General features: G+C 37.8%; 1 protein-coding gene across 1 annotated transcript in view; it reads right to left on the bottom strand.

The window, feature by feature from the left end:
- Nucleotides 1–19,503, bottom strand: part of ttc27 (tetratricopeptide repeat domain 27) — a 106,808-nt gene that overhangs the window by 8,541 nt on the left and 78,764 nt on the right. The window contains exons 12-16 of the mRNA XM_048191153.1: nucleotides 17,469–17,591; nucleotides 13,418–13,645; nucleotides 11,124–11,222; nucleotides 10,646–10,698; nucleotides 3,764–3,929 (exon numbers count right to left, since the gene is read on the bottom strand). Of these exons, the coding sequence (XP_048047110.1) occupies nucleotides 3,764–3,929; nucleotides 10,646–10,698; nucleotides 11,124–11,222; nucleotides 13,418–13,645; nucleotides 17,469–17,591 (669 nt within the window). The remainder of the gene's footprint in view (nucleotides 1–3,763; nucleotides 3,930–10,645; nucleotides 10,699–11,123; nucleotides 11,223–13,417; nucleotides 13,646–17,468; nucleotides 17,592–19,503) is intronic.

Raw genomic sequence — 19,503 nt, 5'->3', positions numbered from 1 at the left:
ACCAACTTCATCCGAGCAAACAGCCTCCACAGAGATCAGTGTGTGTTTTATGTGGACCACATGTTCTCATGAGAGTGCGTCCGTGTGGCCACATTGTTCACGAAAGCATGAAAATATACAGTACACATTCCTGAATTGAAAGTTCATCCTTTACAGCTATCACTTTTTCATCTTCACAACACCATCTCTCCTGATTCTTTCACTCACCTCTGGACCCCTTCAGGCTGAGATCTTTGTCACTCAAGTCAGTGGTGTATTATCTGTTAAGTCCCCTCAGACATTTCATCCAAAATCTTATTTTTCACCCCTGAGACTCTCATAAGCACATTTCTACCTCAAACTATTTGTTCAATCGGCCACCATCTATCTGAACACTACATGATCTGAACCCTTTTATAACAAAGGATTTACTTTTGTGATAACTTGTGATAAAGAAAATTTAAATGAAAAGTTTGAGAATCTTTTGAGAAATCTATATTTCTAAGTAGTGGCATATGATTACACACACACACACACGAGATGATATTTTTATGCCCTGATAGAATTCAATAGGGTGTCTTTTCTTTTTCACATGACTCATATGTATAATGTTATACATAAAAAAACCTTATGTGTAACATTGGAAAAGGGTCAGTATGGTAACTGTGACTGTTTGCTGGAACATGTGAAATAACTAAATGGGACTCATAAGACTCCTCCCCCTCATGATGGCAGAAGTGATATGTTAAAGGGGAAATTGAATGGGCGTCTAGGTGTAATTCCTGCACGATCTTCTTACAGCATGAAATGAAGGAGAGAGGTAATATTCTCCTGGGAGGAACGAAGGAATGAAGAATGGCAGAGAGAGAGAGAAAGAGAGAGATAAGAGGATACTTGATCCATATGAATTCTTTTTTTAGCACAGGATGAGGGAGGATGGGTCGCTCTTTTCTCCGTCTCTGTGGAATGTGAATTAATGGGTGGGATCAATGACAGAGAGACGAGTCTTATGACTGTAGACTGAGATGTTTTGCAGACATGCACAGCATTTTCCCTTATTAACAGATGTTCTCATCTAATTTCCCACTAACATGCATCTAAAGGATTTTCTGTATGGTGAGAAAGATGATGAAGGGAGTAAAATGAACAGTAGAGAGAAGTGAGTGATGATTTTGAGTCCAGCCAAGCGCCAAGATCCCAATTACCGTCTGAAACTCTCACAGGGGCTGGAGGCGAACGCTAGCGGTGACCTTTTCAACTTCTGTGCTTTCACATCACAACTTTTAATTGATGAGCTACTAGCTGCTCACCAGACATAAACGAACAATCAGAAGAATTGAAAATGGAGCAAAAAAACAGGAAATTAAATTAGAAGTGACAACGTAACGAGGCGAAACCTAAGTGCCTACAGCCCACTAATTTAAACCGTATTTACAAAGAAATCAATGTTTCAATACAGTTGTGGGTAAAAGCTGCTGCCATCTTGAAACAGGATTATATCTGTGCTAAATCCCAACACTTTCAACATCTAAACATTTGTTTGCTATTTAGAGCATCAGCTTTTTATAGATGTACGCTTCCACCTCAGAGTAATAAATAAATAAATAATAAAACAGGAAATTGTAAAATAAAGTTTAAAGGTTCACAAAAAAAATACAATTTCACCCTCAAGATCTTCGTTCATCTTCGGAACACAAATTAAGATCTTTTTGGATTTCATCAAAAATATCTTAATTTGTGTTCCGAAGATGAACGAAGGTCTTACGGGTTTGGAACGAAGTAATTAATGACAGAATTTTCATTTTTGGGTGAACTAACCCTTTAAGGCAAGACACTACAGGCAAAAAAACTTTTCATGCATTGGTCAATTTGGAGATTTTGGGCTATTTTGCTTTTCAAAAAGTGTTGTTTCAAACTAGTGTAAAGAAAACGTCAAAAAAAAAAAAAAAAACGTTTTGTGTGTTGCATTTATTGCACTTCTATTTTCGTATGTAGATTTTAATTGCCATACATTTCTTTAAAGGCCGTTTTCTCAAAATGAGTTTTTCCTACTGCACAAAGTCAGAGATCTCCACTTCAGCAGAACTTACATAATAAAAACGTGTTTTTAGAGTGAAAAGCATCACCAAATCAGCATATAAGAATGATTTCTGAAGGATCATGTGACACTGAAGACTGGAGTAATATGCAGTTTCCTAGTACATTTTTACACACATTTTGTGTGTGCGTGTATCTGGGACTAATTTGCTATTTGCTCATACACTGCTAGAGTTTTCAGATATTTTGCATCGTTCATAAAGTAGGAGGGTGGGTGTTTAAAAATTAGAGATGCATGAAACGGCTTCTTTTTTAAGGTGCAGCCATAATTTCTGTGAAAATAAAAGATAATTTACTGCCATGTGGTGACCCAGGATCCGCTGTAAAGTGAAAGAGGTAAACAACTACCAGGCAATTTGACTACCAAATGATAAAACAAACGACGCATTTAATAGGATGTAGCAGCTGGTACATTAACCAGCCACAGCACAAACGTGTCTAATGGCGTAGGGCTTTAAGACATGAGTGTTATGACAGCGGCGGAATTAGATTCACAGCTGACGGAGAAGAGGTGTGATGGGGCCAAGGATGCAGAGGGACATGAAGGGGTGCGTGTTTAAAACAGAGCTGTTTGGATGAATGTGAGCAGACAGGAGCCCATCTGGGGTAAGAATTACTTTGTGTGTCTGTTATATTGGCGGATTAGGGAGAAATCATCTCTCTCTTCTCTCACACAAACACTCACTCATCAAAACTCTCTCAGTCACTCTCACTTACACGCGGCCTCTCACATGACCGTTTCATACGCGCATGCAGTCAGGCAGCTGTTAGTGTGGTCGAAACCATGATGACAGCAGCGTGAGACACAAATGAGACTCCAGCTGCTTTACACTGGTTACACAAGCCAAAAAAACGTTCACGTTTACATATGTTGTTGTTAGACATTTAATCTGGGAAAATCTCTCTGGAAATGTATGCAAAAAGAAAGTTTTGTAGGGCTGCCCTCTAATAGTTGACCAAACGTTAGTCGATGAGAAGAGGCTTGGTCCACCAAATTTGAATACTAAAGAAAAAAAAAAACTCCACAGGAAGTGGTGAAGTCAGGCAGTTCATGATGGACAGGTTGTTAACACGGCTGGTCCGTGTGGTAATGTTGGGCAGGAAATTCAAACGTTCGCCTATCATTAATCGAACTTAAAAATGGCTTATCATTTGAAACATTGGCTGCTCTTTCTAATGTTAACCTAGATAAATGTATACTATTATTAGGCACTTGTCCAAGTGTGGAAGCTAAATTAATACAGTGCTTACAGCCTGACTTTTAACTTAACGTGGATTATACTTATACTGTGGAGATGACTAGTCATCTTTGCAGCCAACACTGACTCACAAAAAACTCGCTTATTAATAAATTATTAAAATGTTTAGACATCCTCCTTGCTTTTTTCCCCCCAACATTCATAATCAATATTTTTGCCAGCGTCGCTGCGGCAAGCTTTATGCGTGCACTTAAGAGCTTAATTTATGTTTTAAAGGCTCATGGTTAAGTATTTCTTTGCAATCTAGAACAATGTTAGCAAAGTTTCATTGTTGTTTATATTTACAGAGTATGTATTTACGTAATTACATTAATATCATAAACATACGACGAGTCGGCTTAAATGAACCAGTTGACTAGGAAAATCTTTGGTCGGGGGCAACCCCTGACTTCTGGGTTAACCTGAGAAAAACCGTGACGTTGACTCACCTCCACGTCCTTGTATTTGTCCTTGAGGTCCATGAGCCGATGGTAGGCTCTGATAGCCTCACTGAACTCGCCCAGGTCTATACACACGGCAATGAAATTCTCCCAGATCTGCCATCGCTCATAATTACACTTGAGCGCTTCCTGAAGGGTGCGGAACGCCTTCTCCCTGCCACACACACACACGAAACAAAAACATCAGTGTGTTTAGCAGAAGTTACTCATGGATGGATTAAACTGTATAAGGCAGAACCAAGTTTTGTGTTTTTCCCTCCAAAAAGGGTTTTTGGCAAACTAGCCATGTGGGAAAGTGTAATTGTTCTCTTCAAAAACCTAGTGAGCTGCCTGCATATAGAGCATTTTAGGTACAAAGGCTGCTCCAAAAGTTACTGGTAGTCAGCATTATTACACTGCCTTCACAGCTGATTCCAGAGTTTGATGTTAGAGAGTTTGTCATTTTGCTAAGTGTAAAAAGATAGTAGTGGGTGTAATTTTCCATTTTTAACCAGATTTAACTATTTATCAACACTTGATTTTGAAAATATGTTTCTATTCAACACATATCCTACACTGTTTTGGGGTGAGCTACATGATAAATGTCATCCAGGATGGGTGGATGAGTTGAGAAAAACGCTAATAGCATTTTAAAACCTCAAAATCAAAACAACAGTTTAGGCAATTGAATGAAAGAAAGGTTGAAAAAAAAAAGAAAAAAAGAAAGAAAGAAAGAAAGAAAGAAAGAAAGAAAGAAAGAAAGAAAGAGCATTAGAAAAAGATAGAAAGGAAGAAAAGGTAAAATGGCAAATGAAAGGGAAAATATCAAGAACAAAAAGTGCAAGAAAATTAAATAATCCAAAAGAGTGAAAGAGGCAGAGATCTAAAGAGCAAAAGAAAGAATGAAAAAGATAAAGAGTCAAATGTGAAAGGCAAACAGAAGGAAGAAAGAGCGGCAGAGACAAAGAAAGAGTGACCAACAGACAGAAAGAAAGTGACAGACAAAAAGAAAGAAAGAAAGAAAGAAAGAAAGAAAGAAAGGAGCAAAAGAATGAATGAAAGAGAGTGACTAAGACAAAAAGAGTGACAGCCAGACCAAAAATGAAAGAAAGGATGACAAAGACAAAAAGAAAGAGCGACTGCCAGACAGAAAGAGGGACAAGAAAGAAAGAAAGAATGAAAGAGTAACCAAGACAAAAAGAGCAACAGCCAGACAGAGCAACTAGACAGGAAAATAAATAAAGAAAGAAAGAAAGAAAGAAAGAAAAGAAAGAAAGAAAGAAGCAACCAAGACAAAAAAAATAGCAACAAGAGGGACAAGAAAGAAAGAAAGAAAGAAAGAAAGAAAGAAAGAAAAGAGTGACAGCCAGACAGAGCGACAAGACAGGAAAAGAAAGAAAGAAAGAAAGAAAGAAAGAAAGAAAGAAAGAAAGAAAGAAAGAAAGAAAGAAAGAAAGAAAGAAAGAAAGGAGCAAAAGAAAGAATGAAAGAGACTGACCAAGACAAAAAGAGCGACAGCCAGACAGAGCGACAAGACAAGAAGGAAAAGAAAGAAAGAAAGAAAGAAAGAAAGAAAGAAAGAAAGAAAGAAAGAAAAAGAAGCAACCAAGACAAAAAGAGGGACAAGAAAGAAAGAAAGAAAGAAAGAAAGAAAGAAAGAAAGAAAGAAAGAAAGAAAGAAAGAAAGAAAAGATAAGAGCGACAGCCAGACAGAGCGACAAGACAGGAAAAGAAAGAAAGAATGAAATAAAGAAATTAAGAAAGAAAGAAAGAAAGAAAGAAAGAAAGAAAGAAAGAAAGAAAGAAAGAAAGAAAGAAAGAATGAAAGAGTAACCAAGACAAAAAGAGCGACAGCCTGACAGAGCGACAAGACAGGAAGGAAAAGAAAGAAAGAAAGAAAGAAAGAAAGAAAGAAAGAAAGAAAGAAAGAAAGAAAGAAAGAAAGAAGCAACCAAGACAAAAAAATAGCAACAACCAGAAAGAGGGACAAGAAAGAAAGAAAGAAAGAAAGAAAGAAAGAAAGAAAGAAAGAAAGAAAGAAAGAAAAGAGCGACAGCCAGACAGAGCGACAAGACAGGAAAAGAAAGAAAGAAAGAAAGAAAGAAAGAAAGAAAGAAAGAAAGAAAGAAAGAAAGAAAGAAAGAAAGAAAGAAAGAAAGAATGAAAAGAGCGACAGCCAGACAGAGCGACAAGACAGGAAAATAAAGAAAGAAAGAAAGAAAGAAAGAAAAGAATGAAAGAGTAACCAAGACAAAAAGAGCGACAGCCAGACAGAGCGACAAGACAGGAAGGAAAAGAAAGAAAGAAAGAAAGAAAGAAAGAAAGAAAGAAAGAAAGAAAGAAAGAAAAAATGAATGAAAAAGAGCGACAAGACAAAGAGAGCGACAGCCAGACAGAAAGGCTGCGTCCGAAAACTGGAAAATGCTGCCTTCTGAGGACACATTTCAAGGAAGTAAGGCATCAAGGCACGTCCGAATCCAATGTTAGCTTCACTTCCTGTCTCATGAGATACCTTCCTCAGATCGATTTTTGAAGGAAGCATAGATGTATCCTTAGCTGCCTTTGATATCCCACAATCCTGTGCTTTCCATTCTGTGACAGTTGAGCTACAAAAATAAAGATGGCGTCCGAATGTTGCGTTTGCTGCTCAGTTTGTGTATAAATGTACGATTTTGACCAACATATTTCAATTTTGATATCATTTCTATCGAGAAATTACTACTGTAATAATTAAATATTTGTTTAGTTCTCACCAAAGCTCGCGCTATATTGCTGTAGATCATTAAACCGTTACGCTGCCTCAGAAGTCTGTCCGAAATCAATTCCGTGAGGTGCCTTCATGCACAAATGCTGCCGTACAAGTCATTCTCTTATAAGACAGTGAGACAGCAAAACAGCTACCTAGGTTTTCGGACGCAGCCAAAGAGTGACAAGACAGACAGAAAAAGAAAAGAAAGAATCAGACTCAGATTCTCTTAGCCAATATTTACATACACTGTTTATTTTGATGCGTATATTGTGCTGGTCTGCTGGATCATTAGCTTTGCAACATGCTAAAATCAAACTCCATTGGTTCAGCTGTGTTAAGTCTCCAGTTGCACTTGATGAGGATTTGAGTTTTGTGTGGCACACGGATCGCTAACAAAGCATTCCAAATCAATCACTTACAGTATGAGGTTTCACTTAACACACTGCCTGTGTATACAGTAGGCTGTGGACAGCAACACAGATCACTAGGTTTTGGAAGAGAGCTCATATTTTTCTAAGCGCCGTCAACAAAAGCCTATGACACAAGGGTTGACACGGGTCTCGTCGTAACATCTAAAGCCAGGTTTCCTTTGAACACATGCAGGTGCGCGCACAATCCCTCCCACACCCACTTCCTCTGTTCTAGATGGTCCCTGGGAGCATTAATCAGGTTTTAATAGAAGATTCCAAAGACTCATCTCAGGGATGAGTGCACAGGGCTAATTGGATGAGGGGCAGAGGCGAGGAGAGAAATCATTCCCAGAATCCCTCAGGTATACGCCGTTACAGTGGTGCTCCGGGAAACACCTTCGCAAAAACCTCCAATCATGTCAAGCAACAAATATCCTAACTGGCATTTAGCTTCCAAATCTGGTTAATATTGGCGGGTCGGTAGTCGTGGTAAGCGCTGGCTCCTGAGGTAGACACAGCAAGAGCCCGGAGGAGATTTATCTTTGCAATTACAGCTGCCAAAGTCATTCCTTCAGTAATTGAAAAGCAAGGAGGCCTCTGAGGGTCCCCAGCGGATGCAGGATGAAGGAAACACAGAAACGCAGCATAAATCAGGTCAACCGGAACCTGAATAGGGGCTTATCTACAGTTTGTACATGGTGGCGATTTCAGTGAGAGATAAGTGTGTGGGAGCAGCGCTCGCTATTATTTAGCTAATAACTGATAAATTAAAACTTTCAATTTATTTTAAAACAATTTATTCCTGTGATGGAAAACTGCAGTGTTACTTCAGTCTCACATTATCCTTCAGGAATTATGCTATTATGCTGATTTGCTGCTCAAGAAAGATTTTTTTTTTCAGTTAAAGGTGCTAAAGAGGATGTTTTGTTTTATACATTTTTGCAATATTACTTGAAACTGTCTTTACTAACTGATAAAAGACTATTTATTAGGTGCACTGAAAGGAATAATATTAATATACATCATCTGTGCACGAGGTAGGGCCTTAAAAACATCGGCCAAAATGATTGGCCCTCTGGCTTGTCAATCACTGCCATGACGTTCTTTGTGAGAGACGTGCGCGGCTGCGCGCTCCAGTAACTTTCCACACTCTACAGGCGCCGCATGCAATGTTTTTGTCAGGAGACAGGAGTAACAACTGCAGATTATGAGTCACCTGCGGTGAGTCCGACATAATGAATCCACTAACACGACACAGCGAATGCCCGTGGTAAACACTCGTGTTCCAATAAGAGTGTTTACGAGTTTTGGGAGGCGTTCCCTCGAAATGAGCTGTGAAGGAGGGGGGTTGTTCTTACGCATGCGCTCATTTCAAAAACTCACTAACAGTCTTTGGTTTCTCAGTCGACGAAAAGATCCTCTTTAGCACCTTTAAAGTAGTTTGTGCTGCTGTGAAAATGTGATCATTTTTATTCAAGATTCTTTGATGAGCAAAGTTAAAAAAATTTTTTTTTTTTTTTTTAGATAGAAATCTTTTATATTAAAATGTCATTACTGCCACTTTTGATTAATTTAATGCATCCTTGCTGAATTAAAGTATACATTCCTTTAAAAATAATAATAAAATATTGACTCTAAACTTTTTAATGGTAGTGTACAAAAAATCATTATCACTTTATAATAAATTGCCAACAAAAAACAATAATGGTTGCATCAGACTAACTTCAACATACTTGAATTGCCAAAACTCTTCCAATCTTATAGCTATTCAAAAGTATAACCATGTATTCTGCCAAAATATTGATATATACACTGCCCTCCAAAAGATTGGAAACACCCTAGAATAGTGGGGTTTTGGACAATATTGGCATGAATCCTTTTTTAATTTGTGATAATTTTGCACTGATAAGGGACAACACAAACTATGAAAACATTTTATTACACAAAGAGTTTATACATAGAAAAAACTCATCAAAATATCCACCATTAGCAGCTCTCTGACCTAAACTGGGTTCTGATTGGTTCATTGTATTCTAAACTTAATTGGCAATCAATTGTTGAGGCTATTAAGGTGTGCTGACCCAAAAATCTTTTACAAACCTGGGCCAAGTTTAAACCAGTAACCAGGCATCACAGCTGGCAAAGGGGCATGTCTGACTTTGACATGTATATATTGCCATTATTATGTAATCAAAATGAAAATTATTATTGCTGGTCTTCAATGATAATGTCAAGTTACTTTAATGTATTTGCACCAAAAAATAAGGATTTATGCTGATATCATTCAAAACCACACCGCCGATTTAATGTGGTAGATTAATTAATTATGGTAAAAATAATGTGTTAAAATTAACGCATTTAACGCACTTGCCCTGCCCCTGACCTATGTAGGTCATCTGACAGTACATTCAGCTGATTGATGATGAATATGATGCAGGGCAACAACTCGCTACATGGCTGAGCCTATAGAATGCAGTCAGAAAGTCCCTAAAATTCAAGGTATGGGGCAAAAATGCCCATTTGAGTTTTTGTCTCATATTTAGATCATATGAGTTAAGCAAGATCACACGAGTAACGAGTGCAATATCACACTAGTGCTGCTTTTGTCCCAAATATAATGAGTGCAAATGCGATAGCCTATTGATTTTATAAAACAGTTCAGTAAATAAGTTAATATTGTGTTATTTTTGTTCAATTTTGCCAATGAAACTTTAAAGACTAAGCAGGACTGTTCGTCTCTGCACAATACAAAGCAGTGTTTCAATTCTGAATCCCGATTTGAATGAATCAAGTGAAACCAATGATTCAGCAGATTCATAAAAGACTTGGACATTGAAGCGCTTCAAAAGCAAACAGAGCCATCTGAGCTCTACTTTGATGTCATACACCGATCGGACAGTGTAGCGCCGCTCCAAGTCCAACAAGCCTGAAGAGAACCATTTACTTCACTACTGAATGAATCAGCCATTTGAATGAATCGAATTAATGAACGAACAACTTAATCATTAAGATGTTTACCAACACCTACTGGCAGTTTTTAGTTTTTTATTTAGAGTCTAATTTTATTTAAAAATTAATATTTCCATATTAATTAAAAAAATTAAGATAAATAATAAATTCTATGTTGAATCAAATAAAATATTTCTTTCTGAAGCTACTTTTTGTAATGTATATTTGATGCTTTACACAATAATGACTTAAAATGATCTTTTGGGGTTAATTTCTGACCTAAAATTGATGTGTGATTAAATTGCAATTAATTAGATTAGTTAATCACCACATCATGTAATTAATTATATTAAAAATTTGAATCACTTGACAGCCCTAATTATAATATTAGGTAACACTTTATTTTACAGTGTCATTGTTACATTTGTTACATGTAATTACTATAGTATTAACTATAAATTATGCATAATTACATGCAACTAACCCTAAACCTAACCCTATAGTAAGCACATGTAGTTACTTAATATTACTCAGTACTTAAATGTATAATTAGAGTGTAACAAAGAAACCTTAAAATAAAGTGTAACCTAATATTATGCTGCCTTTGGAATCACAACTCATAAATATCAAAGGAAAGCGTAACTGTCTGCTTATTAGCACATTCATTGCACACACCCTCATCAGGGAAAAAAAAAAAAAATGGTTTTACTCAAATTAAAACACCAGAAAAAACAAAGCTTCTTTAATGTAGCCTCTCTTTTCAGTGCTTGCACTCATACTCACTTCATTCTCAGTTTGATGTAGGCAGTGGAGAGGTTGTTCCATGCTTCTGAATTCTGAATGGAGGAGAGAAACGATCAGAGTCAGGTCTACTCGTCAAAGTCATTTGTCAAAATAAAACCATTATAAATAAATAGGAAATATTCTCTAGATGTCTGGTTTCTTAACAGCATGTTTACTTGTTTCCTGGACAGAATTTTAAGCCTGCCTCTTGACTACATTTGAATTTTAAGTACACCATTAGGAGCATAAGAGGCTCCTGTACTACATCTAATAGGGTTCTTGGTTTTATGGAGCTTTATAGATGCATAAAAGCAAGTAGAAGCCTGAGAGCACAAAAACAGGGAGGCATTCGTAGACACAATCTATTGATTACGAAAGACATAAATCAGATACGACAGCACAAGTACTGAATAACTAAAGCACAAGCCCTTTCTTTATGGTCATATGACACTGATCTCCTTAGGACCGTGTGACTTACATCTGGTTCCAGTCCGACGCATCTCTGGAAAGCTTTGGCGGCCCCTTCGTAGCCTTCCAGTGCAAAATATGCACAGCCCAAGGAAAACCACACACCCAACTGTAGAGATAAAAGGAGGAGCAGAGAGCATGAGAAAGACGGAGAGAAAACTGATGAGACTCCAAATGCTTCACTTGTCTTTTAAATGTGCCCTAAAAATTAATGATGTTTTTGAACCCATAAACCTCTAGGAATCATTCTCTTTCTTATGTTCTAAATCATAGGTTTCTTCTCCTGAGCGCTCATCTTTGAATCTCTCTGGCACTCCTCAGTCCTAACTTCCAAATCTAGGCCTGAAGGGAATATTAGCTCCGAGAAGCCCTGCGGCTGCGCTGCGAGGCAGTGTTAAAGATCACGCTGGGGTCATCAATGAGTCCCTCAGGAAAATTACTCTGTCTTATTGCTGCCTGTGCTTCTGCATTATGGATGAAGGGAGGAATGAAGAATGAGTAAAGGGGGGGAAGAGTGAGCTGTGCACTTTTTTTTGGCTCTGTGGTGGATGAACCTGATACCACCCATCCAAATGCTGCTGTCTTGCTTTTTATCTACCCCAGTGTTTCTCATGTTCTCTGTCAGCACTCTGCCAATCTTCTCTGTACATCCATCCTTGTGATCTTCTCAAGCTTCTGCATGTGTGGTCAACGTGGTCATGTTCACACAGAACGTGTTTTTGCATTCCACTGCACTGCTTTTCCATTGATTTTAAACATGTAAACATGCTAGATGGACGTGTTTGACTGCTGTGCTCATGTGTTCTGCACAGTCTTGCGCTTTGCACATAATTATAAATAAGCCACACTTTTAAAAAACATCTCTAGACCTTGCTTTTTTCATTCCACTGCCCTCCCTCTCACATTTTTTTAAACATTCTTTATGAATGATCCCTAAGGCGTGCAACCACGTCTGCAAAAAAAAAAAGAAAAGAAAAAAAGATTGCTCCCATTACAACCTTATTGTGCCTGCATGTCTAAAATATCAATCAGTTTACATATCTGCAAATTTTATGAATTGTATTATGAACTGACCATTGTTGAAAGTGCCATAAATATACTTAATAAATGCATATGAATGATAAATATTTTCACAAAACTCTTAAGACTTAAACTACAGCACCTTTATTATTTACAATTACTATTATAATCATTTATTTACAAATAATGGGCCTCATTCATGAAACACAAGCAGAACATTTTTTTTGTGTAAATAGTTCATAAAGCCGTTCCGACATAAATTTTCGGATTCATGAAATTTTTCACATTTCCAAAATGTTAGTTGGTACGAAAAATTTACATCTGCTCCCTACCACACGTAAATGGTGTGTTAAACATTTGAACGTTCAATGTTCTTTTAGGCAATAAACTGATGACACTGCATTCTGATACACTATGTACCATAATAATGTTTGTTTGTCCTCTTTTTTTCCCCCTTTTCTTTTTATTTTTGTAGCTGAGAGTTGAAAACTTTTTAATTTTGGGTAAAACGCAGCGCTTGTTACTGTCACTTTTTCCCCAGCCGTCCATCCATAGTGGAGGAGGGGTGGGACAAATACCACATCGACCAATCATCCTCTTTACAGTGACTGGAAAAACGCTGCATCTCCAAAGCGCTCGCAAGAAGAGCACCAGGCATTTTTTCAGAAAGCTAAAAATGCTTTGGTGGACACATGTTAATTTAATATTTATTGATAGGCATATTGCCTATTAGTCTCTTTTGCATTTATGCAATATACTGGAGCCAAACCTCAGAAGGAAGTCCAGAAGATTCCACAGCGTTCCTGGACATGTAATTTACATAGATGTAACTCATAGGCGGGGATTATGCTAATTGCGAATGAGCGTGAACGTGCGCCCTACGTGCACCCTACTCTGAATTTACTCGTATATTTACTAAAATTTCATGAATGAAGCCCAATGTATTTGAATTTATTGCTAAGAATTTTCTTCCTCATAACTTTTGATGGTTGCATCAAATGACTGTAAACAGACACTCAAATGACTTTGAATGTAACTTTGTTTTAAAAACTTGCAAGATTTGTAAAAGCTGACAATGTGCTGTTTATGTTATGTTGTAACACTGACTTGAGAACCAAATGACACCATATAGAAATGCTAGCCATTTCTGACAAAAGATTCCCTGGCTGAACACCTGCATCATTTCAGTGGAAAAGAGGTATGGGTGGTTAATGTCTTCAAGTTTACAGGAAAGAAGGATGCATGGTTAAGTACTATAAAGCTATGCATAAGTGCACATCATACCTGCATTGCATTGATTCGCAGCGAACGTTCAAAACATTCCACGCACTGCTGGAATTCTTTGTGGCGCAGGTGATGCAGAGCTCGGGACCGTTGGGCACGTGCGCTGCGGTGTTTGGAAAGCTCCCATGCTTGGTCGTAATACTGCGGATCCTTCAGTACGTCACCTAACAGACAGTAAAGTGTCGGCGTCTCCTTTTTCTCCAGCTCACACCTCAAAATCTCCTCCGCCTGAGAGAGAAATTTGGACCAGTTTAAAGCAACATTGACTAATTTAATCCTCAAATTCGAAAACGTACTAGGCCAGAAGTATGTGGAGACCTCTTTCTAATTACTGAGTTTGACTAGGCCTCTTAATTCCAGTTAAGATTTCATGTCATATAAAGGCGTTCTAAGGGATTGTGTGCTGAAACTTTGTTGCAACAGTCATGTAAGGACATGCAATACTCTGTTGTGGAAGAACTGGGCTGTCCTACACGAAGCTAGACTTGAACTCTACTAAACACCTTTGGGATGAATTGGATCATTCAGATAATTTGGTAGAGCAAAATCTTAACACAAGAGTGCAAGCTGACCAACTCCCTATTAACGCCAATGGTTTTGTAATTGGGTGTTGCATTAGGGAGTCCACATTCTTCTGGCCATGTAGAATGTAAGGATTCAATTGACGGCATGAGTATGTTGCTACATTATTCACATTATAATAATTTAGAACACTGTGAATTACTAAAACAGTTCCTAAAGAAAGAAAGAAAGAAACAAAACACAACAAAAACAATGTACACATATACACAAAATTAAAAAAAAATTCTAGAAATAAACTATCAAAAATCAATTCAGTATACAAGGCCAAAAAATATCCATAATAAAACTTCCAACCAGAAACATCTGCTTTTGGCACAAAGAAAGAAAACCATTTTGGAGAACAGGATTGAGGCAGTCTTAAACCTTTGTCTCCAACATGTGAAATATATTAAAAATGTGCGATAACCACTAGGCTATGGCCACAAACCCTTATGAACTTGAGAACTTGACGTGATCGGACTGAGCAGTACTGTGCTAAACCATGAACAGATTAAACCCCATGAAATCTCCAGATTTGGCTGGCGGAATATTGCTGCTGTTATACATTTTTTATAAACACTTTGTTACACTGGTTGAACACATCCTGATGGCAATCAATAATAGAAGTGGTCTAAAATCAGAATGTCCTACCTGCCTGTAAACATAAGTATTTCCATACCTCGGCGCACCCTGTCCACGCAGACATCACACCATCGGTGCTTTCCCTAAGACTATGCAGAGTTGTAGACAGACAGTCACGGAGTGCCACAAACAAAAAGCAGCCGCCTTTAACAGTTCCTCCTGAACCAAAACAATGAGCTTATGCTGCGTTCATGCCATGTCATAACCGTAATTAAGAGATAGCAACCCGTGACATCCTACCAAAAGCTGTTCACATCCTCAGACTAACCACATTTTTATGTCAACACTATCAACACCGAAATTAATCTGGAGCAGTCAGGTGGTACAAGAGCTCTGTAAGTTGTTTACGTTCATTATTATTGTACTGTTGTGTGCTTTAAGACATGAGGTAATTTAACGTCGTCTCTCATCTTGTGATGCTTTGCAGAATCGTTCATGCATTTTGGAGGAAGCATGTTTTGAAGAAGCACTCTAAAGGGAAGCTGGGATCTTATGCTTTCAAAGTTAGCTCGCTATTGCTAGCCTTTCCAAAATTGCCTACCCTACCTTTCACACATGCCCTTATATGGTCACTGTGAATGTGGCTTCACTCTGTAATATGCTGGACACTGTGCTATATTACAGTGCATCTCTCATCGGCTCCTGCTCTTCCACCCCTGCTGGTGCTCATGGGGATAGATGGATAAAGGGCTTTTTGCAAGCGCTTAGAACCGAAGACGTAGTGGGAGAGAGGGGGTGGGCGGCGGCAATAAAATTCACATTGCTTGGCCAGCAATTCTATTTGAGTGCTTATTTATTTTCGTGGGTACACATAATTTGAGAAGTGGGAACAATATCTCTTCGTACTAGACACAATAGTTACATAAAAAAGAAAGTTCAAAGCCTGAAGGTCCAGACAGAGGATGAATAAGCTATTTACTTGGGTAGAAAAAGTCTCATATTTCTGTTCTTTTAAAACAACACAGATAAGACAAGGTAAGAGAAAGAAATACAGAAGAAAAAGAGAGCCCCATGGTTTTGACAGCACTTGAATGCTCCTTTGTTCCTTGGTGCCATTATTAACTGCACATTTCCCACTGCCCACAAACAACAAGATGCTGTTAGATCCAGCAAAGTTTGTGTTATAGCCCAGTCAGGCACGGTAAGGCTGCCGGATCTCATGACTGCCAATAATACAAATGGATGCTAATCTAGGCCAGGTTGTCAGTTTCACTGCTAATAACAGGTTGGAAATTTCAGAAGGGAAAAATCAAACATTCTGATACCATGTTTACCATGGTAAATTCTGGTAATAGCCTGTTGGCTACTACAAGAAACCCCTTAACCTCTTAAAAACCCTTTATTTATGATGACAACTGTTTTCTTAACTTAGAAGGCCACACTTTTCACGATGCTTTCGAGTAGGAAACAGCATGGGAAAACATTTTTCAAAAAATATATATTTTTCAACAAAAGGTCCTGAAAGCATGTGCTTAACCTTCAAAAAAAAAAAAGAAGAAAAAAAAGATTAACCTCAGGAGGTCAAACTAAATATTACATGAGCTCATTTATTTTTATTCATTTCAAATGAGATTTCTTTTTTTTTTTTGGATGTATATCTAAAAACAATTATGACTGAACAAAAACTGCAAAATAGATATGGTTTTGTTAATTAAAATGAGTTAAACAGTTTTTACTACCATGAAATAAATACTAAAAATGTTAAATGATCTTGCTGTGCTGAGATTGACTAAAGAGGAAGGGGTGCTGTTTTGCTTGAGAATTGGGTCATGTAATGTATGTTTCCTTATCATTAGTCTATTATTATGTACCAATCTGTTGGATAAGAAAACAACAAAATAAAATATTAAAAATATTGGATTTATGGCTAAAAAATGAAGTAATGAAACACCAAAATGTCCTGTATTTATGGAAAGAGCCTCCAAACAGTAAATTCCAAGAGCAATTTGCAAGTACACATGCAAGCTCTATTGGGACAATAAAATGAACTAAAATCAAATAAACATCAGTACACATCCCGAAGTCCCTCGTGCTCTGAAGATGTTCATTCATTAAACAGAACAACATTTCTCCCCATTCCAGCCTTTTTTTCCGTAGACACCTTTTCCTTATCTCACTTCCTCTTTCACATTTCACCAATTTTCTAATTTCTTTCCTCTCATATGAAGTGTCATCCCTTTCGCCTATCTCTGTATTCTGTCTTTTAATTTCTTTTCTGTGCATACCTGCAGTTTGTGGCTTTAAACTTTAACACGAGCACAGGAAAAGGTAGAGTGCAAGTCAGTACCTCGGGTACTACAGTAGAGTGGATGTCAGTATATTTTTATAATATTACAGCTCAGATTGGGGGTGATTGGGTGGTTTTATTGACCTCAGAGGTACCCTATAATCTGATTGGTACACAAAGTGGAAGATAACTTAATAAAGCTGTGAAATGGCTCCCAGAAAACTGCACTGACAGACACACAAAAAAAACAGATGTGTTGTTAGAGCATGCTGACAGGAGCTCATATAGGGAGAAGAAAAGAAGAGCAGGAGGAGAGATAGAGAGGAAAAGGGAAGGGATGGTTGTGACAAGAGGAAAAAGTAACAATCAATTGCTCTTCAAGACCTTTAACAGAAGTCACTTTCGCTTATCCCATCTTAATATGTAGAGACAACTGTAAGTAATTTATTTGTAGACTGATTTCCCTGAAGAGTAAACACTGTCAACTGGGACTATCAAAACACTGATCTGTTCATTTGAACATATCGATCAGCCCGACATGGCAAAATTGGCTCAACCAATGGCGTGAGTCTGGGGCAGGACCATTCATTTGAACTGATTTGTTGTATGCGAGTAGGGTACCTTGCCGTGCTGTCCCATCCTCTCCAGGCAAACAACTGCATCCTCCCAGAGTTCCAGTCGTTCGTAGATTAGCAGCGCAGAACTCGTCAGGCCCAAATCAGTCAACAGACTCGCCAACTGCCTCTAAATACACATACACACAAACAGTAAGCCAAGATCAGTCAACAACATACAGCCCACTTGCCTGTAAATATACACAGCATGAGGGAGGCACTAAGAAATATATATTTAGCATGTGGACACAGCCCAAAAAAAATAAATAAATAAACAAACGGAAAGTGTTCAGTGATTTTCATTTTACTCTGGTTTATCTCTGCACAAGTTAAAGGATTAGTTCACTTTCAAATGAAAATTAACCCAAGCTTTACTCACCCTCAAGCCATCCTAGGTGTATATGACTTTATTTTTCTGATGAACACAATCTGAGAAATCTTAATATCCTGACGCATCCAAGCTTAATATATGGCAGTGAGTGAGGATCAGCGAGTATGAGCTGAAGAAAGTGTCACTATCCACATCGATCCAAGTAAAATATCTGGCTTCACCAGACCACCTTCCGTATTCAAATTACGGAAAAAAACTGAACTGGCCTCGCGTCAGTTAAGTTGAATAGGGAAAGCATAGGACGTAGCATAAGCATTTTGAATTGCGAGAGTTTTACATTTTCTTCGTAAGTAGAATACGGAAGGTGGTCTGACAGAAGCTAGATATTTTACTTCATAACTTGTTAAATATGGATTTTTTTTTTTTTTTTTTTTTTTTTTTTTACACAAACGCATCGCTTCAGAAGGCCTTTATTAACCCCCCGGAGCCGTGTGGAGTATGTTTATGATGGATGGATGCACTTTCTTCAGCTCATACTCCATCCCACTCACTGCCATTATAAAGCTTGGATGCGTCAGGATATTTATTAATATTTCTCCGATTGTGTTCATCAGAAAGAGGAAAGTCATATACATCTAGGATGGCTTGAGGGTGAGTAAAACTTGGGGTAATTTTCATTTTAAAGTGAAATAATCCTTTAAATTACTGTTCTGGCTCACTATGTAATCTATTTGAAATGACCAAAGCAGCATTTTAAAATTTAAAACTACATTTTCATATTCTAACGAGCAGATAAAATAAAAAATTAAGGATACAGTATATTCTCTCTCACACACACACACAATCTTTTCTTTTATTTCCTCTGTCTTTTTTTCCCCTTTCCTCAACCTCTAACGATGCATTCTGCGGATGACCATCTATCCATCTCCACGATGTCATGCTTCACAAGCAGCAGCTATGTATACATCTGTGCAATTAATGACCCTCGTCTGTCTCTGATGAATGCTACTGGTTAAATGTGTGTTTATACTCTTTGAACTCCTCCTGTCATTCACAGATCATTTGAAAATGGATGAATAGCCAAAAGGATGTAGCATCATAGGCTGTGTCCACTGCACGTCCATGTGTTTCCCTTGACCTCTGATATCAGCAAGACATCACAAACACGTAGCTGCAAGCAGTTCCATGGCAGAAAATATTCAATTCCTGCCCAATTTCTCCTTCACCTTTCTGTCCTGTGACAATCCACCCCCACCCCCCTCATCCCCCCCACCCCCTCCAGTGGCATATCACGTCCCATAGGCATTATGGGTACCTATAAATCTAGATATATATACACACACACACACACACACACACACACACACACACACACCGGTGAGGCTGCCGGTGATCATGTGATCTATCAGACAGGAGACAAAACGTGATGATACTAACTAATATGGAGAAAGAGAAACACAGAGAAAGAGCTGTGCTCAGTATAAACACTTTTAGTCTTATTTTTCTTTATTCAAGTTTCTTTCTTATTTTCTTAATGTTACTTATTTCAATTTGTTAATTGCTAGTATAATCTGTAGTGGTACAGTATGTAAATTATGTACTTTAAAGGTGCCCTAGATTCAAAAATTGAATTTACCTCGGCATACTTAAATAACAAGAGTTCAGTACATGGAAATGACATACAGTGAGTCTCAAACTCCATTGTTTCCTC

Source organism: Megalobrama amblycephala, linkage group LG5, assembly GCF_018812025.1.
Source record: "Megalobrama amblycephala isolate DHTTF-2021 linkage group LG5, ASM1881202v1, whole genome shotgun sequence".
In the NCBI taxonomy this organism is placed as follows: domain Eukaryota; kingdom Metazoa; phylum Chordata; class Actinopteri; order Cypriniformes; family Xenocyprididae; genus Megalobrama; species Megalobrama amblycephala.
Note: the sequence above shows the minus strand (reverse complement) of the source record. Positions and strands in the feature narration are given on the sequence as shown.